Source organism: Rhagoletis zephyria, unplaced genomic scaffold (genome assembly GCF_001687245.7).
Source record: "Rhagoletis zephyria isolate East Lansing unplaced genomic scaffold, Rhagoletis_zephyria_1.1 Rzeph_scaffold_00411, whole genome shotgun sequence".
Lineage (NCBI taxonomy): Eukaryota > Metazoa > Arthropoda > Insecta > Diptera > Tephritidae > Rhagoletis > Rhagoletis zephyria.
Window position 1 is genome coordinate 178,725 of NW_016157495.1, and position 27,096 is coordinate 205,820.

Sequence of the window (27,096 nt, forward strand, 5' to 3'; positions counted from 1 at the left end):
GTATCCTCTATTTTTTGTGTTAATTGCAAGTAGAATTTGCTAAAGCCACCTGCCTGAGCCTTAGTATTTTATATACATATATACCGCCAAGCACATCACGAAATCAAACGAAAACTAACCATTCATCAACCTTTGCCGTGAAAGCATAAAATGTATCATCAAACCAGTTATTTGTGCTCAGGACTCCTCAGCCCACATCGCATCCAACGAATTGCAAATCAGCCACGAAACGAAATTATTGTGAAAAAAAATATAAGTAATGGAAAAAAAAATAAACCTAAACCATCCGACCTTTTTTTCATTTAAGCTCATCTGAAGATTCACTATCCTTCATTAATTCATAAAAAACTTCTTTCTAAAAGTACTTAAATGCACGCCATACGGAAAGCTTAAAGTAGAAAACGTCAACATAAAAATAACATTCCATCATCGATTTCGATGTAGCTGCATCTCATTTAATATTCAATATGCCTCATAACCATTGTCATATTGTCATATTTGCATGTACGCTTGCTAGCGCTTGTGTTTTGAGAACAGTTGAATGATTCAAATGTTCAACGAATGCTAAAGAATGATAGTTCGTCATTTCGTAATCATATTCATTCATTAAAGCAATATCTGCACTATCTCTGTTATTATAAATACATATGTATGTATATGAGTTTGTTTTTAGTAGTAGTGCTTTCACCAAACGCGGCATGCGTAATCTTCAGATTGATGTGTGTGCACCTAGCCTTAAAGTATGCCAATAATTAGATATTTGAAATGATAAATATGTATTCATTTTTCGAAAGCACTGAGAAATAGTTAGTATTTATGAAAAATGTGCATTTATTTAATGTTTGCATGTTGCCCATAAAGTATAAGAAAATTTATATTAGATACTTATTAATAGAAAAAGGCAAATGGTGAACAACCAAAATATCGTGTGATTTAGAGTTTTTGCGAAAAGAAATGGTAAATGAAAAAGTGCAACGTAATAAATAAAAATAAAATAAAATAAAATAAAGTTTTTACTTTACTAAATAAATAAATAATAATAAAATGTAAATTTAATTAAATAGAGAAATTTTGATTTATGTAATGAAATATAATTTAAAAAGATAGTAAAATTATACATTTTTACTTAAATAACTAAAATCAAACTACATAATTTAATTTAATTACATTTTATAAGAAAATGGATAAAATGGGCTCAAATAAAATAGATTTACCCTACCGTTGGCTTCAGCAGCTAGTGCGCTAGTAATGTTGGCGCAATATTTTATATTTCATCAATAAATAATAATAATAATGAAATAGAGTTAGTTTAATGAAATAAGTTATTTTAATATAATAAAATAAAACAAAATAAATTGAAGTAAAAAAATTAAGCAAACAAAAGTCAAATAAAATAAAATAAACTAACATAAAATAATAAAAAAAAAATTAAATAAACATAAAAAAATAAAAAAAAATAAAATATAATAAAATAAAATAAAATAAAATAAAATAAAATAAAATAAAATAAAATAAAATAAAATAAAATAAAATAAAATAAAATAAAATAAAATAAAAAAAAATAAAAAAAAATATAATATAATATAATATAATATAATATAATAAAATATAGTAAAATAAAACAAATTAAAATAAAATAAAATAAAAATATTTTTAAAGTCAAATAAAATAACTCGCATCTAATTAACTAAAAATCAATCCAAAGACAGCAAAATAAAACAAATTTCATTTAATGAAATACAATTTATTTAAACTATTACTAATGAATTAAAAAAAATATGTAAAATAAAAGGAAACTAAAAATATAAAGCAAAATATAGAGTAAAATAAAATAGCATAAAGTTAAAAATTTAATAAATTTTTATTAATGATAATAATAAAATAAAATTAAATAATTTTCCAAATGAAATAAAATAAATAGCATTAAGTTAAACAAAAATCAAATAAAAGAAAGCAAAATAAAACGAATCTAGTTTAATGAAATAAAATTAAATTAAATTTAAAACATTACAAATAAATTATAAAACAAAATAAAAAATCAAAATTAACTTAAATGTGATTTAAACTAACAAAAAGATACAAAAACGCGAGGATATTTTATCTTCGATGACATGAGATGAGAGGACTTGTCGTCAGCTGATAAATCCACATTTCAAACTTTTTACAAAAACTATAAAAATTCAAAAAACTTTAACAAATTCAACCAAAATTTTTAAAATTTTAGGTAAGCTGATTTATAGCCCATTAAATTTTATAAATTTTATGTAAATTTTAAACGCTAGAAAATCGCGCTGATTTCCTTCATATAAAAGTAATGGCATACTGTAATGGCAAAAAATGCTCAACACCGTTAGCCAAAAAATTATTAAAAATCAACGCGATTTTTAGCGTCTAAAAAATTTCACTTTTACCTACTTAAATTTAATAGGCTACAAAATTTATGTCTGGGTGTAGCTGTGTGCGCAAGGATGCTTGCCACAATTTGTTTTGATATCCAGACATGATCAGGGTTCGAATTTCACTGCAGACAACATGCAACTTAAATATTTTTTTTTAGTTTTTGTTTTGATTAGTCACTTCACGGATGATTTTTCAGATCGAACGCAGCCACTTTAACGCATGCGCGTTATGCGCATAACCGAATTAAATATTTACCAATATACAGTACGTTCATTGACGTTTATAGTAAGATAAATCCCGTTTCTATTTGATTTTAATAGTGTAGTATATCTATATATTTTTTCCGTTTCCTCGCACCAACGGCCATTAAAATTTAACTTTGATGAAAATTAAACTGTGTCAAATAAAATTACGATTTTGTTTGCCTATATTAAAGTTTCGTTGTCGTTCACGAAGCAAAACAAACTGGAATATTTTCAGCCCTCAATCTTCATTTTTTAGAAAGCGTTTTCAAAAATATGAATTTTCAACAAAAACAAATGGTGGCCTTTATTTTTTTTTTAAATAACTAATAGTAACAAACAAAAAACCTTGTAGCCCTTTCAATTTTATTAATTGTACAATGTAAAATAATTTCGTTTTCAAGATTGGAACAAAGCCAAGCATTTTTCCATCAAACGATTTGAAGAATTTTCATTGATCGAAACTAATAATTTCGAAACGTCCCTAGGTTGCTCAAATAGCTATAAGCCCACTGAGTAATAATGTAATACTAACTGTAATAATAATAAATTGAGACACAACTTACTAATGAAAAATTTTAATTAATGACTAGTTTCAGGCAACAAAGCACTTTTAAAAACTAGCCAAATAAATTACACGAATTTATAATAGTTTTGACCACCTTAGGCTTGTTCACCATTTGCTTGACTAATAATTTTAAGAGTATTTAATAACTTTCCCTTCCAAACCTTTTTTTTTTTTTTGTTCAAACTGTAGTATACATTTTATTTGATATTAACTCCGGGGTAGCAGACTAAATATTTAGCTGTAAATTTCTTTTAATTTTACATACATACGTTTGAATTATCATATAATTTCTGATTTCTTGATAATATGTATACAAATTATATGAATGTATATGATTCTATTTTTTTTACCCGGCATTTAAAAATATTAATTATTACGATTTAAATGCTTAATTATTTCGAGTTTTCCCTTCTAAATCTAAAATTTGTTTTTTTTTATGATTTTTATTTAGTACCAAATGCAACAAAGACATACATGCAATATTATATTTCATATGTATGTATGTAATTTAATACTAAACTTTAACTAAAAAAAAAACACAAATACATACAAAAAATATGTTTTAAGAAAATATATGCGCACACAAAACTTCAAACACACAATTTGAATAACGAACTCAAACAACACACAACCACAAGCATATGGCATAGGTTTAGCTCTATTTTTTTACACATGTATGTACATATGTACATTTATACTCGATGCATTAAATGCAAGTTTTAGAAATAAAGCCTGCTTAAAAGGTTATTCGCTAGAAATGCGCATTAGCATACACTGACACATTTGGAGCTGCGTCCAGCACATAACATGTACATGTACATATACATGCATACATACATAGATATCTATAAATTAACATCAAATAAGAACACACAAAATACACAACAGTTTCATAATTTTCATTGTAAACCAACACAACACATTTTATTAAGGCCAAATTTTATGTCATAAATAATATACATACATAATACTTACACATCTAACTATGTACATATATCTGTATTTTGACCCTATTAAATAATTACATAAATTAACTTAAGCTTTTAACCTCTATGTATATATGTATACACATATCAATGTATACTCGTACAAATATATATCTAAATATACATACATAAATAGAAAAAAAATATTTATAAGCAATTACTTACAAATGTATGTATATACATAAGTACCCAGTAGGAAATTTGATCATGTATGACTTTAAAGCCTTGCTCTTAGTCGTGTTCCCAAATTTCTGGTATTTTGTGGCTGCAAACTAAGAGGAAGTCGAACACGTAAATACTTTTGTATATCTCATAGCACAGTGTATCACAAATTTAGGGACGGACTAGTTCCGAATGTTCAAAGAGCAAAACCCGTCAAAGCTTTCTGGTCCTCAGGTCAATTCTATATTTTATGGACGAAAATATGTTAAATTTGGTTCTTTTATAGCTTTTGAAAAAGTGAAAAAAGACTTAAAATTTGTATATGTAAATTCCGACTTTGCTTTTTCACATGGATTTTTTTTTTTTTTACCACCCCATTAGGGTGCATTACATGCTTATATGATCTTTTCCGACTGGGTATTTATAATACAACAACAGTACAATATACTTACACGCACACACATATAGCAAATCACATTCATACATAAAAAAAAAACATATTCAAACACATTTACATATCGTCGTTTAAAGTACAAAATCGCGTATCGCCATTCTGCAAAACCGCGTAACTAACATTGGCTGCCAAAAATTGGATTTGCTCAATCGGGCTCTAGGCTCAATTCTTATACATTCGTCCTGAAATATACTAGCCAGAAATCCGATTGCTTTATAAAAAAGAGAACCATTTTGAAATATAAGTGTTTTTGCTCTCTAGAAAAAAATGTATGCAACCTCACATACGCAGTTTTGCATTATCTTGATACGCGGTTTTGCATTTTGCTGATACGCGGTTTTGTACTTTAAATGACGATATATATGAATCTGTATTCATTTACATATCTACATATACTACATACTTATCAATATATTACAACGTATTATATCTATAAACTAAATTCAGTTCTACTTGTTATTGTATTGTAATTTTTCTCGTCTAATCACCTGCCAATACCAATTTTTCTAATCAAATATTTCATTTCTTCTTATCACTCAAACATAAAAACGAATTTGCAACGCATTGCATTGCATACATATGTAAAACCGTTTGTCACAAATACACACACCAACACATTTATCAACGATTTCCGCCTGTATGTGCCTGGCTGACGACGATCAAAATGTAAATGCTGCGTCATCATCATCCTGGTATACGTACCTGCATTATGACACTTTGTCTCTTGTGCTGTTGGCGCGGTCTACGTCCTTTGAACTTTCACGGGCTGGGACTCTATTGCGACTTTTCCGACCGCACACCTCTCTTGCGTATGTGCTTGCGTGCGTGCCTGGCTGACTTTTTGATTGGTGCGGTGCCGTTGATTCACCCCAACAAAAATGCATAGACATATTGTCGTTTGCGGACATATAACGTACGAGTCGGTGTCGCATTTCTTAAAGGATTTCCTGCACGAGGATCGTGAGGATGTGGATGTGGAGGTTGTATTTTTACATCGGTAAGTTTTTGAATTTTTCATAACTTTTGTCAATGTACTCTCAAGTGGTTAAGCATACAAATGTATGTTTGTATGTTATTTTCATGCATATATGTATGTACCTATGTAAGTAACTATATGTATATGATTCTTTGTTTATACTTATGTAAGTTTGTTTTTTTTTTTTAAATGGCTTTGTGTGCTTATGCGCCATTCAGGAAATTTGCATACATACATATATACTGTATGCAGAAATTGATAGTACAATAGACCAACGTTGCTAGGATTACATGCATACATATATGATTTATTCTTAGCTTATGCGAAAATGCATATGTATGTATTTGAAAGTATATGCTGTAGTTAATAGTTTATATATAATTACTTTATTCAAACTGTTGCTAATATTTCATACATTATAACAGGTTATTGAAAAAGTACCGTTGTCTGCATTTATTTATATTCCGAACATTTTGCTTCTTAAAATTTTTTTTTTATATGTATGTATTTATACGCTTGGTACATACTGATTCTCTTGAAGTTTTCGTAATCAGTAAATTTATATTTTTCGATTGACATTCTTATGAAGATTCCTACTCCATCAGCATTGTTTTTCTAGATTTTTGAATTCATAGTACATGATGGATAAGCAACAAGAGTTTACTGGGTGTGTTTAGCTCAGCGGTTAGCAAGCTGGCTTAGCGCATCGATTGATGCAACGTCAACTCCCGGTGATGTCTAGAAAAAATCGATCCTTAAGTTGTTTTGCCAACTGAGAATATAGAACCACTTTTTTCACTGATATAGATATTTACATATAAAGGTTAGAAGTCAGTTCATAGCCGTGAAAATTTTCTAGTAATACAAATTTTTACACACCCAAAAGTGAAGTATAAAATAAATAAATAAAAACAAATTTTCAATCAAACTGATTTGTGTAGTTCAGGGGCATCTTTAGTAAATGTTTTGGAGGTTGTTTTAATATATCCACATTATATATTTCTTAGCTGGAATAGAGATATATGAAATCAATCGCAACCCTATGAAAAATGGGGGTATATGAAAACGTTATCGCAGCCAATGAAAAGAGCCAGGGGTAACCCATTTAAACTAAAATTCTGATGACGAATAGATACCTCCGGAAGCATTTACCTAGAATGCTGAGATGAGGTATTTTTCCAATGGAATTATACACAGAAAAACGGGCGTGACACCTTCTAGAAAGATACATGATCGCAGGGTGTATCCCTGGAACCATTTTAAGCTAAACCTTGAGGGATTACCTTCCTGCTAAGATCTAAAGGCATACGCTGAAATTGCGTCGCATGCGAGCAGCTAGTCAAACTAATAAAAATTAGCCATTCGTGAAATAAAGTTTTACGATCGGTTTGGGTAAGGTTTAACCACTTAACTCGCTACTGAATTCGATAAACTGTCAGTTTTCACACAATTTAAAATGTACATGTGTATTTAAAAATGTCATGATAATTGTGTTGCTGGCTTCATGTTGCCAACATGTTGCAAGCTTTTTCACAGCCTGAACAGAATACTACTTTGCTGAGGAAGTGTTGTGGAATTTCACCAGTGTTGCCAGAGGAAAATTTCGTTTGGAGTTAAAACGGTCGAAAAAAGAGCTAAAAACAGCTAAATAATACTAAAAGTAGCTAAAATGAAGAGCTATATATTTTTGTTAAGGTTGAGCATTTATTGACCTAAGGTTGTTTTTACATTTTCGGAAACTTTAATAAAAACAACGAATTTTATAAGTTTAAGTGCTGAAAAATCTTTTAAACCCAAAGTAAGGTGCATATATATATCGAATTCGTTGATATGGCACTAATAACAGTGAACTAAATATACGTTACAAACTGTTAAAGTCTGTAATTTCAGATATTTGAATTGAATAATTTTTTCGCAAAATTTTTTCCTGGAAAGTTTTACTTCCAGCTCTCCTTGAAGGTACAATTAGTAAGGTAAAGCAAAATCCGCGCTATCAGAAAAAGGATTTTCTTCTAATTAATTTTTAAATTCTTTAACCTAGATCCAATAGTTTATGGTGGATACACTGTATTTCGAAATTTTCCATTTTATCAACTGCTTAACAACTAAAACTTTCTGAAGCTAAAACAAGAAAAGAAAAGAGCTAAAGGAAGAGCTAGGTGCTAAAACCCAATTTTCGTAGCTAAATAAAAATATAAAATGGCAACGCTGAATTTCACACTTATTTCACAGAAAAAAATTTTGTATACAATTCGACAGCGTTTTTACGTGAAACAGGAACAGAAGAATACTATGCTTAAGATTGCTTTCCCCTGTTGACGATACGCTCAAATGCACAACTTGCGTACATAAAAATAAAAGCAAGATCCACGAAAAACTATCTACATTAAATTGTGAGTCTAAGTCTTGTAGAAAAATCACTCAACACTTTAAGCAATACTAGGAGGGTGAGTTACTGTCGAAATTCAACCCATTTTCTAGTTTTTAAGACCACTGGAGAGATTTTCTAACTTAGCACGTCGTTTAATATATAAGGAACGTAATTACTTACCGTAAATTCCCCTGCTTCGGAACAACAACAACGTTTCAACATTTTTTAAAAGATTTCAGGTCAAAAAATAAAATAATTCAAAACCTATTTTCCAAAGTTATTTTAGGTCCGGGAAAATATTTTTTTTGAACGATACTACTTTTCTAAAAAAATTGTATCTCAAAGGCTTTAAAATATCGTTATATGCATTATTTTTATTTGCTATCTGTTCTCGTTCTTGAGATATTTGATTTTGCCAAAAAAAAAATAAAATATTTTTCATTACAGTGTGGTCGTACTAGCAATTTTTGTAGACACACTAGAAGCATAAAAATGTTGGGAATAGTAAATGATGCACTTTGTTCGGAAACTAGTAAATTTTTAAAATATGTATTTTTTATAAAGGGAGTGTTTGCAACAGTTTATACTATTCAAATAAATTAATAAATTAAGTATATATGCATATTAAGTAAAAATTAATTTATTTCAATTTCCTGCACTATCACTAATTGCAATTACTAAAACAATTAAAAAGCAAACACAATAAATATCATTAAAATTTCTTGATTCAGCGACATATTCGTTGTTTTTTCTCGATAATAACAAGCATTAATAACTTTATTTAATAATCTGAATCTTAACCAACAATTAATAACTACATATGAACATCCTAAACCAAATCTGTATATAGCAAGGAGCCTGATCTGGAGCTAGAAGGTCTGCTGAAACGTCACTATACGACAGTGGCGTTTTTTCAGGGCACCATGATGAATGCAGTCGATTTGGAACGAGTCAAGGTACACACAAAACAGCAACAAACGCAAAGAGAAAATAAAAACCACACCATTTACTGCAAGTCCTTGAAACCTTAAAAAGACCAAATAAAAAAACCCCAACACACATTTTAAACTGTATACCAGCTGCGAAAAAAAATCCAAACCAAGCCCCACTGTGCCTTAGGTGAAAAAAAAAACTAAATAAATTACTGGCCGATACACGCAATTCTTCTATGTCAGTGCAAATGATATTGCAATCAAACTTTTGTTTAAGGTTGTTTGTATGAATGTACATATAGCGCAAGAAGTATATGCCTGTACATTAGGGTGATCCAGAAAAGCATGTGAAAAAGCAAAGTCGGAATTTTAATGCCGGCACCCCCTAGGATTGTTCTAGGTATACCGAAAAAAATAGAACCCAATTTTTTTTTATTTTGAAATCAAATAATATTTAAGGAGTGCTCAAAGCGCTCAAAGTTTTCCATGTATTTTATATGGGGAAAACAAAAAAATTTCCTAGAAAAACTCTTGAAAACTCGGAAAACGCTGTTTCTCTTCAAGAGATCCCCAATAATAATACCCAATTCTTTCTTTGACCATCGTGCTAACTATATTTCATAATAATAAAAAATCTTTAAAGTGTTAAAAACAGGTTAAAAAAGAATTGGATTTTGATACTGGAAGTCTCCAGAGTTTTCCGATCGAAAAATATTAATTTTCAAGAATTCTGTACCATTTCTACGAATAGTGGTTTTTTCCCCATATAAAATAAAAAAATAGTGGTACATATATTCTACGGTATAGAACAATCATAGGGGGTGGCGGCATTAAAATTGCGACTTTAATTTTTTGGACCACTCTAATGTACATAGTATGTATGTATGTTTCTGTGCGTGTGCAAACTGATTAAAGGGATGTGGGTGTGTGTGTATTTGGATGGTCCAAAAATCCACGTGAAAAAGTAAAGTCGGAATTTGCATGCTCTCACCTAGTATTGTTCTATATCGAAAAAATAAAACCCTATTTTTTTTATTTTGAAATCAAAAAATCGACTGCATATTTAGTGATCAAAGAGGTCAGAGAGCCAGGTCCAATGACACCGCAATGTTAATATAACCATATTTTCTCTACATGTTGAGACCATTTTCGTTACTAGTGTTGGTTACAATGTAGCGTGGGCCTGTACTAGTATTTAACCTAGTCCAACTTTTTGCAGGGTTATGTAAGAAAAAAAAAGAACATTCAAACAATCGGTACTTAATTCTTGAAAATTAATATTTTTCGATCGGAAAACTTTGTTTGTCTTCAGAACATTTCCAGTAAAATTACCTGATTGTTTATTTACCCACATTTACATAGTAACTCCAATTTATAGGTCCAAGAAACCTCAGAAAATGCAATGGGGGACCACTAAAATGTCTTTGAAATTAAAATTCTTTAGTATAAAAAAATAAAAAACAAGGAAATATTTTTTTCAATATAGAATAATTCTAGGGGGTGAGTGCATTAAACTTCCGACTTAACTTCTTTTTTTTTGACCGCCCTAGTATGTATGCTTGCCTGATGATGGAGTGCGCCTCATCTTTCGTGGCCATAGACAAATTTTAGCAGATATCCACTTTCTGCGTCCGTGCCCCTAGCCGGTTACGACACATGTGTATCTGCGCAGTAGTATAAAAAAATAGCCACCATAGTGCAAACATCACCATCATCATTGTCCCTATGCAGCGAGCTTTCGACCAATTCCCATATTGCCATAGTACCATCCCAATTCATCGCTACCACAACTATGTACTTGAGTATGTACGTACATATGTATGTATGTATGTATACCAATGCATACGATTTTAAAGATTTACCTATTATCTCCCTACGTACATATGTATGTACATAAATTCGCCCATATTTTCGTCCTGACTTAACAATCGCTCTGCCTATACTGGCTATGTACATATGGGTCAATACATGGAAAATCTACCAGTTGTTTGAATCTATCATTTTTTATTTGGATGAATTTTGCTTAGAACTTTTCTTTTATCATATAACGAAGTTCTGCCAAAGGAAAAAAAAACATTTTTCGAAAGTTCAAAATTTTACAATTTCCTGCATTTTGCAAGTTATTTCTTCAAAATATCGTTTTAAACATAAAATTTAGGGTTATATATGGGTTACGTTAGGTCAAAATGGTTGCCCGAAGGCAAAGTTTCCCATGATGTCACTGTGACCCGGCACCCAAACTACCGTTACTACGAAGTACTGCGACGCGAGTGATATCGAGGTCAGACATTCCCTTACCGATTTTGAGCACACCATCATAGCGTGCAGGGCTCTAATGGCCGTCTGACCGTCCGAGTATGTGCTTACCTCCATAACTGACGTCAGACTCTTTAGCAGTGAGTCAACCGCTTCCTTAATGGCAACTGTTTCCACCTAAATAAAAGGCGCTGCAGAAGTCCGTAAGCCTGAACATAATTTTCAGAAAAGTTCCCTACCGAAGACAGCTCCACCAGCCCTGCCTTCAAGTTTTTCGCCATCCGTTAAGAAGTTTACCCCGCTCCCTTCTTCCAGGACCCCCGCCCTATCCAGTCCTCTCTTGAAGGAACCTAGGCAGAGACGGAGATGCTGGGAGACATTTTATGACGCATTAATCTATCCGTCAAAGCCTTAAAGAACTCCAGAGTCTCCAAATTTCGAGCCAGTTAACCACCCCGTATCCCTGAGCCCACTAGCATATCATGCTGCAACAATTCTTCCAATATCAGCAGGCCCAAGTTTCAACATGACGTTAAGCGTCAGTGTAGCTGTGGCTCTTAATGCCCCACTAATGTCGATTAGGGCGATCCGGTGTTCAAAAGCGCCGCAAAACAAGATGGTTTTATAGAGCCAATGGATTACTTTCCCTCTCCAAGAGCAGTACAAGGCAACCGACGCCCTTTCCTACAATGTTAAGGTTCCACAACAGCTTCCTACTTGTAGTTCCTGGTAAACAAGACCAGTTCCATCCAGTTGACTGCCCACTTGGTTACTTAATTCAGGTAGCCTTGCATAGGCGATCACCTGCCAGCTCCCTTTTTCCAGTTCCTCTAGAAGGTAGTTTGCAACAGCAATCCAGAGCAGAGGAGAGAGAACACCACCTTGCGGAGGGCACCTGTTGACTCTATGCTCTATCACGCAGTACGCTGTAGATGAACGTTATTTGGTTGGTTGAAACCCGCAGATTGTTAACAGACTTGACCATTGTCTCCAAAAAATACAAAAATTTCAGAATTTCGAAATTTAAAAAAATCGTACAAGCAAAAATTGTTTTCAAGGCGTATTTTAAAGACATGATTTTTTTCTTTAAATTTCAAAAATTAATAGATATCTATAAAAAAACTTTTAAAAGTTGAGCATCTTTTAAGACCAGCTGGAGGTATTCTCTATAGTAGAAGCATTTGAACCAAAAATTCCTATAAGCTTTTGCTTTTACTATTTTTTTAATTTCAAAATTCAGTAAAAAAAATTATATACATACATACACTGCCGGAACAAAGTATTGGCACAGCAAATTTTTCACAAAAGATGCAACAATTTTCGTTCTCATATTTTTCCGCTAATTTCGTGTAAAAATATAGTTCATTCTACAACAAAAAACATAAAAATATAATTCCTAAACTTTGTACAAAACTCGCGAAAAACTCAGCAAAATTTTCAACTTTTTAATCAGATTTTTTAGAATTTTTTTGAGTATGCAGAATTTGAAAATTTTGATGAAAATTTGCTGAATTTTCGCGAGTTTTGCACAAAGTTTTAGGAATTTTATTTTTATGTTTTTTGTTGTTGAATGAACAAATAAAAAAAGTTGGCTGAAAAATATTAGAATAAAAATTGATGCATATATTGTGAAAAATTTGCTGTGCCAATACTTTGTTCCGGCAGTGTATATATATATATTTTTTTCATTTATATATTTTTTTCTCTTTAGCAATAGCTATAACAGTTTTCGAGATATTCAAAAAAACAAAAAACATGCATTATTCCTGGAAATTTTGGAATTTAGAAAGTTGCATAACTTTGGCGGAACTTCGTTTTATAAAAACTAATCTAATCAAAATTCATCAAAATCAAAAATTGTCAATTCCTACTATTACTGGATTTGAAATGGATTGAACCAAATGTGTGTATGTCTGTCGGAAAAGTTTTCTATTTTTCTACTCTTATTTGATACTCCACCGCTACTACCATTCCAAACACCCACCTACCATTTTTTGCTTTGTAGTTTTGCGCCCTCAGCTCATTTTGTCTAATCATAAAATTTGCCACTGGCCATATTTTCTACTTCTTTTTGTCCTACACTTTTTTTGTTCCTTTTTAGTGCTTTGTCCACCAGAGATTCCGTTTGTGATTTTGCTTTCAAATTCGCCATTGATTTTGATTGATTGGGTTCGAGTGACGTTTTTGTTTTTTCTTTGTAAACGCAATAGCGCTTTATCTTTCTTCCTGGCTGGCCATTCTCCATGATTTTCTATGACTTTTCGTCGACATTTTTTTCCTATATTTTTTATTAATTAATTTTGTTCTATTGTGTACTTTGAAAGGATGCATTACACACATGAAATTTTATTCCTCATCACCGCTTCAATTTGGAATGACGTTTTTCCTTAATCGATATTGTCTTGTTTGAGAGTTTCAAGTAGTAAATCTTTGCCAACGATTTCTTATTCTGTTTCTAGAGCGTTTAGTGGTATGTAAACATAGTTTTTCCGCAGCGTTTTTCTTTTAGAATGTTTATGACTTATTAAATCAACTACTTTTTTCAATAGAACTCCGCTTTCATTGACAGCCAACTAATAAAAAAGATATGAACTTGACTTTATATTTTACATATCTTAATAGCAAATAGTTTGCATATTAATAACTTTAGTGTACTTTTATCTAAGTAGAATTTCTTATTGTTGATTTTTTATTAATTATGTAATAATAAATTCATTTTTCTATAATATTAGCAGTTTGCAGAAATATACAGTTACGTCTTAAAATTTTGTATTACTACGTACTTAGCGCTTTCGTTTTTAGAAAAATGTGTATTACTAAAGTTTCAAAACCAGTTAAGTTTAAAATAAGAATCAAACATATTTTTTTTTTTTTGTAATTAATATTAAACCAAATGAATTTAATACTAAAAAGCGAGGCTAACTTAAATTTCCGTATTTTTTATGCCAAACTTTAAAAGTTTTCATAGGTGTAGCTTTACTTTAGGTGTCATTTTTTCATTAGGTATCAAAAAAGCAATAGAGATACTGCTCCAACAATTTTCTAAACAACTCTCTGTGCCGGTAACTCCGATTGCCATGCCACAATCCAAAACAATGAAGTAATGACACATCGTTTTCCTTGCTTACTCTTGGATCGCCAAAATCCAGTCGCAACAAATCAAACAAAACATTAATGGCCTATCGTGACATTGCATCCTCTCCCAAGGTCTGCCACGGTACAAAGTAGTGTTGTCAAGTATTGAGTACTTTTGGGGATCGAGTTCTTCAGTATCGATACTTTTAAGGATCGTGTATTTTTGAGAGCGTTAATTATTTACTTTAGTTATGCTTTATTTAAATATAAATACTTAGTATAGAAGTCACAAAAGCTGGCAGCACTTTATTCAGATTAAAATATTATTATTATTATAAACTACGTCAAATGAATGGCAAACTTTACTGAGTACAAGTATTGTAACTGAAAACTATTAAAACTTCAAATTGAGTTCAATAATTTCGGAATACCTTTGCTTTTAAGCATCAATTCGTTTCTAAAAAAAAAAATTTTTTGTATATTTAATATGCCGAAACCCTTTTGAAAAACAATTAAATTTGTACATGCATATTTGTCTACCAATGGGGCTTTTCTCTTTTAAACTTAATTTTTTACCGTTGCTGAGGGTGAACTGCAGGTAGGGGCTGATAGAAAGAATGGCAGCATAGAAATTCAAATTAGTGTTTTTGACATCAACTAAAATTTAAGTTAGGCTCGCTTAACGAAAATTTTTTCATTGCCATATGCAAACAACATTATATAAATAATATAAAGCGTACTTATTACAATCTAGTAAGGATATATTCCAAAGGTGCATACAATCTGTAAATATTATTTCGCATATCTTTACGAAAATATATATTTTTTTAAATATCTATTTACGTCACTTAACACATAAGCTTTTATTTTAACATTCGGGTAGTAATCTTACGTTTATTTTACTAATTTCTCTTACTCTTATTATGATGCTCATTTCAATATGAAATTAATTATTTGCAAAATTTTGTTTTTCTTCCATTCCATATTGAAATTACCTACTACTCAACAATTTTTGTGAATCTTCAAATTTGCCTACAAAAAAAAATAAAAATTCAAACAACAACACCTGACGTGATTTAAAACAAAACAACTACAAATACAAATTTCACTACATACAAAACACAAAACAAAAAACATTAAAACAATGTCCTCACATGGCTTCAATAAAAAAAAATACGCCTTGTTTTTGAAAACTGAATATTTATTTTTGACGGTGTCATACATACACCTGCTGTATTTTTAACTCCTGCTGGTACTTCCATAACGCACACTTTCACAAATCACCTAATTACATATGTATGTAAAACCACACAAAATTTTCAACTGAAATTTCAAAAGTAAACCACCCGACTTGGAACTTGAGGGTTTATTCAAGCGTCATTTTACGACAGTGGAATTCTTTCAAGGCACAATTATGAATCCAATTGATCTGCAACGGGTTAAGGTAAACGATCGATTCGCTTTATCACTTGTTGTTATTGTGTTAGCACAAAGTTTATTTAGTTACATTCAATTCACTCCTTATTTGGATTCATCTTGACTAAATACATATTTGATAAACTAATTTGTTGAATTAACACTAATTAATACGTTTACGTTTCAGTTATTGCTTAACAAATTTTATTTTAATTTTAATTTTATTATTTGTAAGTACAGTGCTCACAGAAGTTGTATTGTGTATAATTGGTTAATTTCTTGTCCATAAATGTTCACATTGTCATACACACTAACACAGAATCACACAAAATGCCATCAATTATACATATATACATACATGCATAAGTGTGTGAATATTTATGTATTGATGTGAATTTGGCAATGATTGGTAAAAAAAATTAAAAAAAAAATCAACAACAATATACGTCTAACCATTGTGTCCTGAAACAAATGTGAAAAATGTGGTCTCATAATTGGTTACTTCTTCACTGTTTGTATTATTTGTCTGATATCTTTATTTATGTAAAAAAAATAAAATTATGTGAAAATGTCACTGCTTAATGTAGTAGTTAAATATTTAGGCGTGTCAGGTGCCTTGCTATTAGGAAATCAATTCGCTTGATAGTACATATGGGCCATTCCATACAAAATTTACACCTCAATTTTTCTTTTGGTACGAAATATATTTTTGACGTAGAACACGTCTTACGGTTCGATATGGAGGCTATGCTGAAATGTTGTAGTTGTAATTTTTAGAGCTTCACGAAAACGCTTATTACATAAGAACTAATGAAGCGATTTCATAGAAGAGTGTGGCGTTTCAAAGATAAAATTCCAAACCTAACGACAGATTCATTTTTGTAAGTAACCAATGCGGTGTCTGTCGTAAAAAGAACGATAAAAATTGGCTTATTTTGGCGTCAATTTTGGGTTCCAACAGCTTATGATTTGCAGATATAACCTTCATTTTCGGGATATAGATTTTTTTGAGTAATAGAAATATTATCGTGTACAGATTTTATATAAATTCAACAAATATTGAGGATTTAAAGGCAAAAAAAAAATTTTGAGAAAATTTTTATTTTTTTTATTACCAAGCTGTTTCCGAGGCTCGAATGATTTTGCTTTTGTTTCCTTTAACCAAAAATTCAAGAGTTTTCCTTTCGTTTGGTATATGGGGTGTATTGGTTGATATCTTCTAAGCCTGTTTGTTTTATTCAAATATATGGGCATAAATGATTTCCCATACAAAATCACTTCGTCATCGTTTTGCAAACACGTGCATGCGTTGGAAGTGACGGAAGGAGACAAAAAGTATGTATGTGTGTGTAAGTACACATACTTCGGCTTTTGTTAAACAGATGGCGCAATATTTACAACCTAATCGCAGCCTATGTTAATACATACATACGTACATATCGTCGTTTAAAGTGCGAAACTGCGTATCAACAAAATGCAAACCCCTGTATCAAGATAATGCAAAACCGCGTATGTGAAGTTGCATAAATTATTTTATAGGGAGTAAAAACGTTTATATTTCAAAATGGTTCTCTTTTTTATAAAGCAATCGCATTTGTGGCTAGTATATTTCAGGACGAATGGATAAGCATTGAGCCAAGAGCTTGTGTGAGCAAATCCAATCTTTGGCAGCCAATGTCAGTTACGCGGTTTTGCAGAATGACGATACGAGGTTTTGTACTTTAAGCGACGATATGTAGATAGAGCCACAGAGACTCAATCTAGGAACTATTTCGCGATTTTAGAGATTTTCCTGATTCTCGGGACTAATCGAATTAATAATCGATATTTTGTCAGTTTTGTGATATTTTTTATCGACTTTGTCATCGATATTTTTATTGATTCAGTTATCGATTTTATAATCGATTTTATTATCGATTTTGCTACCGATATTCGTATCGATTTTGTTATCGATATTTTTATCAGTTTTTTATCGATATTTCTTTCAATTTGATTATCGATTTTGCTATCGATTTTGTTGTCGATATATATATCGATTTTTTGTCGATATTTTTATCGATTTTGTCATCAATATTTTAAATCGGTTTTGTTACCGAAATTTTTATCGATTTTGCTATTGATATTGTTATCGTTTTTGTTATCAACACTTTTATCGGTTTTATTATCGATATTGTTATCTCTTTTGTTATCGACTTTGTAATCGAGTTTGTTATCGACTTTCTCGATTCTGTTATCAATTTTGTAATCGAGTTTTTGATAGATTTTGAAATCGATTTTTAGATAGATTTTGTTATCGATTTTGATATCGATTTTGTTGTCGATATATTTATCGATGTTTTTGTCGGTTTTGTTACCGATATTTTTATCGATTTCGCTATTGATATTGTTATCGTTTTTGTTATTGACATTTTTATCGGTTTTATTATCGATATTGTTATCTCCTTTGTTATCGACTTTGTAATCGATTTTGTTATCGACTTTCTAGATTCTGTTATCGATTTTGTAATTGAATTTTTGATAGATTTTGTAATCGATTTAGATATCGATTTTGTAATCTATTTAGCTATTGATTTTGGTATCGATATTTTTGTCGATTTTGTTATCTGTTTTGCTATCGATTTTGCCATCGATATTATAAATTTTGATAACGATATTTTCATCAATTTTTTTATCGATGTTTTTATCGATTTCGCAATCGATATTATCATCGCTTTTGTTATCGATGTTTTTTTCTTTGTTTGTGCTTTCGTTTTTGACTTGAATATGCTCTTAACCATATTTACCACGTATTCTACGTTTCACACCAAGACGAAGGCGCTGGACTGTTCCTTTTTACGGTCGTTATCGAAAAAAAAACTCCTATAAAAAAACTCCGAAATATTGAACTCACAGAGACGTGTTTTTTAAATTTTTTTGCAGTTAATAAACTATTTGTCGTAGAAAATCAGTTGTTTAATCAAAATGTACGGAACTGCTTCGGCTTTACATTATAGTGTGAGATAGATTTAAGTTTTCAAACTCAATGGAGTGCAATGGAGAACGGAAAACCAAAAATCTTGAAGTTACGAGTTTTTCATGCCTGCGCGCTGTTAAATAATAAAAAAAATATTAATAAATGCAATTTTCTAATGCACAAAATTATTTATTTAAATCTTTCTCTCTCTAAACATGAAAGCCGAGATACTTACGCGCATTTTGATCACTTAACTGATTTTCTCCGACAAATTAGTTTATTAACTGCAAAAAATTTAAAAGATACTTCTCTGTGAGTTCAAAATGTCGGAAATTGTCTTTTCGAGATTGTCGAATATCATGATGAAATAAAAAAATAAGTGTCTTCTTTTTTCGATAAAGAACGCAATAAAAATATTTCACACAAAAAAAAACCTTGAGGTGTAAATTGTATATGGAATGACCCATATGTAAGTATGTTGATGAACTAAACGAGCCAACGCAACTTGGTGTTCAAAAACAGATAAAAGAAAAGCAACGAGTATTGTAATTTTTAGGTGTTCTAAATAAAGTTCCTGGTAAAATATTGTCCATTTTGCGGCAAAATTTTCTTTACAAAATATTAGGGAGCCTTAACAATAAGTGAACTTTCAGAGAAATCATATCGCTTATTTGCTGCAAGAGAAAAACATTTTCTCTTTTTCTATGTTGTGTAGAAATTGCTTAGCTGCATCTGTTAACCATAGCTCATTAGAAGAAAACTTGTCTTAATTTTTATTATGGGAGCGTATGTAAGCTGTAAACTTTATAGACATTTTACCCGAGTTTAAAATTTTTTTGAATTATGGCACTCTTGCAGCAAATGTACAATATAAAAAACTAACCTCTTGAAGAAAAAAATCAAGTTATGGCATAGCTTGGATATAAAATCAGTTATGTTATCAAAAGTTTGGTATTATTTTTAAGAGGAAATTCAATGTATTGTCTATATGTAAATATACTACTATATGATAATGCAAGCTATATTCATACGTAAATATTTTTGTAAATACTTATATAAACTTAATTTTCCACTTGACTGTTCGTATAATTTTAACTGTAAAAATAAATTTAATATTTTATATGTTTTTATGTGTATGTACATATTTATTAATGTACACTAGGGCGGAGTAATTAATTTTCGAAGAAGGTTTATGCATATGTATTCGAATTCTACTTTCGATTAAAAGAAAAAATGGTGAACAAACTATATACCAAAAATGAACTTTAATTTGCTATACACTTTTTCGAAAATTTTGCTCCGAAAAAATTACTCCGCCCTAATGTGCACCCAGTACTTCTCTAGAAATAGCTTGATGCTGGATATACATAATAGTAAGAATAGAAATATCTACAAATTTTTTCAATTCAATTTCGTTTTGAATTTCTTATCGCTTAAACGTCACCTTTTCACTAGGCATTATAATGGCAAAAAAGTGTATCATTTAAAAAAGTCAAGTGTCACATTGTTTGTATGTATAGTATATCAGTGATTTTCAAAATTTTACTTACAAATACAAAGTACAAAAGCTTTTGGGTTTTCATTAGGGTCCGACCGAGCGTTCGGGTTCGGTTGGCGAACAGTTCGGCCATGAAGTTCGGGTTCGGATTCGATTCGGCTTCGGCCAAAATTGGCCGTGTTATTTGACCAAGAAGTAGTAAAGAAATTTTACTTACTTGCCAGTAGCCAAACTTCTGAGAGTAAGCGAACAATTGCTCCTAATGAGAGAACATGCAAGAAAGTACGAAAGCGCAAAACCAGCAAAAAGTTGCAAGTTTTACTAACAGCTGATAAATTTATTATTTTCCGAAGCAACTTTCTAAGAAAAAAAAATATTATTTCCTATCTTGTTATATACTTAAATAGATCTATTTTATCAATCGCAACTATAAAAGCTTCAGATACTTGCAGGTTCAGCTGTCATTTTCGCTCTCTCAATTTACTCTCTTTTGCTGGTTTCTTGCAAGTTCTTGCGCACAAAACCGCCATCCAGTAAAAAACAGGGCTAACTTATTTCAAAATTACTTTGTATAAGAGCATATTAGATGTGGCAATATTTCTAACTTTTCCACGTAATTCGATGTAAAATTGAGAATGGGAATTTTTTTTCCACGGGCTAACAGCCAGACAGAGAACTTTCTGTGACATTTCGGAAATCGGTTTCAGAAATAAAAGTTGAAAAATGTGACTGCAATTGAAAGAGCGAAAATCGATCTGGTAAATATATTTCAACTTGATCGTGCTGCACTAGCGATTCTCATTTCTGCTGCAAGTGCTGTCAAACTAATCGAGTGTTGCCGTCTGAAACTAATCGCTGGTGTGTGCGAAATAATAAGGGATAATATAAAAAAAAAAAAAAAAAATTGAAATGCTTTTAATTAATTACTTTGCGGAATTTAATTGTTTAGTTATAAATAATAAATTAATCTTGAAACAAAGTTAATTACAAATAAGGGAAGCGGCTCACGGTTGCACTTTAGTACATAGTACATTTTATAATTTTCCAATATGTTTTAAGATAAAATACGTTACGCTCGGAAAATACTCATTTGTATTTACATACATATACATATGTATGTATTGTATTTTTAAAGGGCAGTTGTATGTAAATTATTGAATGCATATTTATATGCCTGTAAATTTCTGTAAATAAGTTACTGCATATTTAATGTATACAAAGTGACCATTATCCTGTTTGTGTATTGCATGCCATATGCTGATGCTTGATTGTATTTAGTTGTATGTACATAAATAGTTATTCAAATTTTAAAGAAAAATTTATACGAAAGTATTGCTATAAAATTGCATGGCATGAAAAGTTTCGTTGAGAGTTACACTGTTGTGCATTTGAATGCAACATTTAATTTATTTATTTATATATGCTTTGTTATTTTATGTTTTTTTTTACAGTTACTTAATTCTTTTCTTTTTAACAACCACCACGATTTTCATTAAATAACATCCCACAAATACATTATTCCATAAATCGACAATTGCTTTGTATAAATAAAAAAAAATATAATACAAATTTACTTCACATCCTGCATTCCTTTTGGTATCTTTAAGAAAAATAACTAAACAAATCCCTCAATTTTTTCTCATCACACAAAGCGTGTGTTGAGTGAAAGTTGCATAAATGCGATCGGCCTGATGTTGAATCACAGCCTACCCCCATGCTTTCTGTGTTCACTACATTGTCATACGCTTCATTACCACACGTACTTAAATATGTTCCGAGTGCCTGGTATCACTATGTATTACACAGTTACTATTATTCAAACCATGTAATTATATGTATGTATAAGTTTTAGCATTTATTTGTACTAACTTTCTATTTTATTTCGTTTCGTTCGTTCGTTCGTTTTGTTCGTCTCCTTCTTCTACTCTTCACGTGTTGAAGGTACACGAAGCTGATGCCTGTTTGGTGCTGGCCAATAAATATTGCCAAGATCCCGATGCCGAAGATGCTGCCAATATTATGCGAGTCATCTCAATTAAAAACTACAGCGAAGACATACGAGTGATTATACAACTTATGCAATATCATAATAAGGTAAGTGCATATGTACATATATTAGGGATGTTGCGGATGTAGAATTTTAGACATACGCGGATGCGAATGCGGATGTCAAGTATTTAAAAAAAAATCAATTAGAATCTAGCATAATGGCGAGATCATTGTTTAAACAGCGCTTACAAGCCAAAACTTGTTTCAGAATTTGGAGAACCTGTAACTTTATCAGCACTTTTCGATTTTAGTTTTTGTAATTCATTTTTGATACTTTCTTCTGCGACTGCTTTGAAAAATTTGTGCTTATAGTGAGCTAAATAGGTGGATATGGAAAATAAACTGTTTTCAAAGTCGTGGCTGCCAGCCAGAATATTGTTATTTTTTTAAGCACCCCGTTTTTTATAAGCATTTGAATAACAGATAGTTGCGTAATTCTTATCTAATTAAAGGTTAGACCAATAGCTTTTTAATTATTTGAGCATCGATTCTCTTTATAGCTAGAAGTTGATCACTTCTACTGCACCCAAAAAAAACTTCTCTTAATTGAAGAAAAACAGCAATCAAAATGAAGAAAAATGGGAACGAAACAGCACTAAAGAAGTTTAACCCTCTTTTCATGCCCAACATTTCTTCAAAATAATAGATTACATCCACGGTTCCATATTTTCGTGTACGTTTTTACACATTCCAAAGAAAAATGACGCATTCGGGAGAGTTTTTTACTCATTCGGAAGATTTTTCGACCTTAAAGTAAAGAAAGTTTTTCTTTGATCCAGAGATGGATTTTTGCTTCAGTGTGACTTTAAATAGCAAAGAAGGGACAGTATTACCACAGAAGTTTTTAGCCAAGGATCCAATGTAAAAAAGAAATACTATCCAAAAAGTAAACCAAAGTACTGTTTTAAAAATTTTTGCCAAAAATAATTTCCCCAAAGAGCCCGATTTGAAATTATTCAAACGAATATATGTGATAGGTGGCATACGCGGTACGGCTGACTCGCGAGTCATTTGTGTACCTGTTGACTCGCCTTCGACTACACCCCGTTGAATCATTCAGAGTTATGCCGGGAGTCATGTTGGTGTAACTAACACATATTTATTTTCACAAACACTTCCAAACGGACTCACGAGTCACACGCACCGTGTATGCCGCCTACAACATCAAAAGCCAATCACGAAAATTTTGTTAAGAATTACAGTACACACTTTCTTCTTTTGTGTCTAGTAGTTTTCTTTTTAAGATTGCTCCAAAAAAATCGTAATAAAGAAAGAAGCCAAAGCAGGTATTTAAAGCACAGAAAAAAATATTATTAAAATGCTATGTTCTCTTTGACGTACGTCAAAGATCAAGTACGAGTGGGACCTTTCATAGTTGCCCATTGATATCTCGGTTATATAGCTTAAGAAATAATGTTTAAAGACATTTTTATCAAAGTTGATAGGTATGACATTTGACCAGTTTTGTTACAGCAATACTCCTACGACCACCGGCAAAAATATTGGCTACAATATGTAATTTTTTTGCCATATATATGTTTTATCGGTCCACTTGCAAAATATTCGCATTCGCAAAAGCTCCGTATTGATTATTGCGAATGCGAATGTTAAAATTAATGCGGAAGCTCAGCGGTTGCGAATGCGAATGCGAATATTCGCAACAACCCTGGTACATATGTAAGTGTATACATACATATGTACATAGTAAGTGCGAACCCAAAATGAAAGTAGCATTGACGTTTCATCAAGTCATCGGCAATTTGATCTATGTTACTTTGAGAAAAACATATTTAGATGAAATTATACGTTTAATAACAGCGCTCCGTATCTACTGGGAAAACTTCTTCTTCTTCATCGCACTTGGCATTACATCCGTTTGTCGGTTTGCGCCGAGACCAAAGAGCATTCTCCATAACTATAACCAAATCATGTGTTGAGAAAAACATATTTAATTGACGTAACCAAACTCTTTTCTCAGTGTATGTCCATGTCGTGCTCATACGGTTCGTCATTCCGTCTTCTCCGATACCCGTCGTCCACGAAAACAGGGCCGTAGATCTTGCGTAGAATAGTTCTCTCGAAAGCCCCCTTCTCATCTTTGTTCGAAATCGTCCAAGTTTCTGCGCCATATAAAAGGACGGGCATGATGAGAGATCTGTATGCAGTTTTTTAGCCCATTCAAATTTAGTATAACAAAGTGCAAGTTTGAGGTGGCTAGCACTTACCATTAATTTTTAGCAATTTTTTTTTTGTTGGAGGTGTCGCTCATTTTCTCCATATAAAATAATGTTTGAAAATTTTTTTATATGGAAAAAATGTGCGACACCTTCAACAAAAAAATTTCGCAAAAATCAAGCTAGCTTACTCGCACTTGCACTTTATTGTACTAAAATTAAATGGGCTAAAAAATTGCATACTCAACTTTTTTCTAGAGAGCATACATAAAGAGTGCAATATTTGAATGAAATTTTGCAGAATTTTCTTTAATTTTGCAAAAGGTTTGGAGCTTTGATTTTTGGGGTTTTTGTTGTAGAATCAATGTAAAATCAATTTGCTGAATCCTAAGCCAATCTCCAGTCATCAACAACATGAAGTACCCTTAAGGAACGGAACGTCCGAACAGCAAATTGAGGCCGCTCTAAAGTGGCTAAGAACCATTTTTGGCAAACATTTTTAATTGCGGACTACGGAGGCTGTTTATGACAAAAAAACTTCTGATCCAGAGCCTACTATAATTTTTATACTGAAAAGAGTGTGTTAAGATGGAATGTCCGAAACCCAGGAAATGCCCATTTATTTAAAAGACTTTAAAATTTCAAGGATATGATTAATCCAAAAAATTAGGGCATTGTCGAACAACATTACAAATTTACTCAGAACCAAATCGCTGGTCCAGCGACGCCGCAATATTTCGCCCAGTAAAACACAACCGAAACGAAGTTCGCATCAACTGAATGACAAACGAAAAATATAAAAATACAAAAGCGAAAATATGAAACCCCAAATTTCGTCAGACGAAATTCGTCGCCGCTTTGGTTGTGTGCAATCTCGTATACTACGATGTGTTCTAATTCTGACACCGAACTTTCTATCGGCGAAGTTCGCTCAGTACAATTTCTTTTGTCCCATTTGCTTCCATATACCCACGATTTATTTTAATATGGAAGAAAACCGTAACATCTTCGGAAAAAAAGAATTCTAAAAAATCAACGCTAATTGTTAGCCATTTGAAACTTGTGCCTTATTCTAATAGAATCAAATGTGCTATAAAACTGTATACTCAAAATCTTCCTCGGAAATCCAATGAAAAAAGCTCGAGATTTTTACGAAAGTTTGTTCAATTTTTTTTTATCTTACACAAAGTTTGAAACCTTTGATTTACACGAGCTTTGTTAAAGAACTATGCGTCGATTATCAAACACCGAAGTTTAAAAAAAGAATTTAATTTAAAATGGTTTCGCGAGTGTATAGATTTTTTGTGAATAAAAATTACTGCCATACGGTGTTTTCTAAATTATCTCTTTTACATATCCCCCATTTCAGGCGTATTTACTTAACATACCTTCATGGGACTGGAAACAGGGTGATGACGTCATTTGCTTAGCCGAACTTAAACTTGGTTTTATAGCGCAGAGTTGTTTGGCGCCAGGCTTCTCAACAATGATGGCCAATTTGTTTGCGATGCGATCGTTTAAGACTGTAAGTATTCGCAGTAACACAACTTAAGTAGCGACTTAACTTTAAAATAACGGCCAATAAAAAGCAATATGAACCTTTTGTATTAAAATTGTCTATGTGTAGAGAACTAAACCTTCAAGTCTGGCAGCAATCAAATATTGTCATACAAGTTTATTGTACTTTGCTAAGCCGCAGTACAGTTAAATTCCTCGGACAAGCCGAATTTACAATAACCTCTATCTCATTCATTTGGCAGTCATGCGCTGTCAAAATAGTCTGATCTTGTGAAAAAATAAAAACTTTACACATTTTATGTTACAGATTTTTTGATTTCAAACCTCCTTATGAACAATTCAACGCATTTTTTTTTTGTGTGTTATATACTAAGTAACATTCAAAGTATTTTAATCCACTACCTATATATGTACCTGTAGTCACCAGACATGCAGTCTTGGACCAATGATTATCTGCGCGGTACCGGCATGGAAATGTACACAGAAACTTTGAGTCCCACATTTATTGGAATACCATTTGCTCAGGCCACTGAGTAAGTTTTCGAACGCAGGCATTGGCGTGTGTCTATCAAACAACTTGCCTTCATAAAAATACAAATACATTCTCAGCTATTCGTTAAACAGTATCTCTATCGTATGATACAATGTTATTTCAACAAATAAAATTAAACTTTTAATTTTATTTATTGACACATTTACATACAAATAAATATTTATTTCTTATTGGCTTTATTCCTTATTTATTTTTGATACACTTTCAAATAATATTTATCTACAAACAAACAAAAATGCGCACCTCTTTTCGCACCCTGCAGATAAATTCTGAACTGCATATTTATGTATATGCATACTAGGGCTGTGCGATTAATTGATTACTCAAAATTTAAATTAATCATAAAGTAAATAACTCAATTATTCGATTAATTGGAAATTATGATTACTCAAAAGTTCAGTTACTCGAGTAATCAAGATTTTTGATTAACCAAAAACAAAAATATTTGAGTAATTTGCTTTATGATTAATCAACATTTCGAGTAAAATGAGTAATCAACATTTCAACTCTTCA

The 27,096-nt window shown here is 31.4% G+C and overlaps 1 protein-coding gene across 1 annotated transcript in view; it reads left to right on the forward strand.

The window, feature by feature from the left end:
* The window catches only part of slo (calcium-activated potassium channel slo), a 179,927-nt gene that overhangs the window by 110,896 nt on the left and 41,935 nt on the right, over positions 1-27,096 (forward strand). The window contains exons 9-12 of the mRNA XM_017611489.1: positions 5,699-5,809; positions 9,010-9,115; positions 22,231-22,383; positions 25,882-26,037. Of these exons, the coding sequence (XP_017466978.1) occupies positions 5,699-5,809; positions 9,010-9,115; positions 22,231-22,383; positions 25,882-26,037 (526 nt within the window). The remainder of the gene's footprint in view (positions 1-5,698; positions 5,810-9,009; positions 9,116-22,230; positions 22,384-25,881; positions 26,038-27,096) is intronic.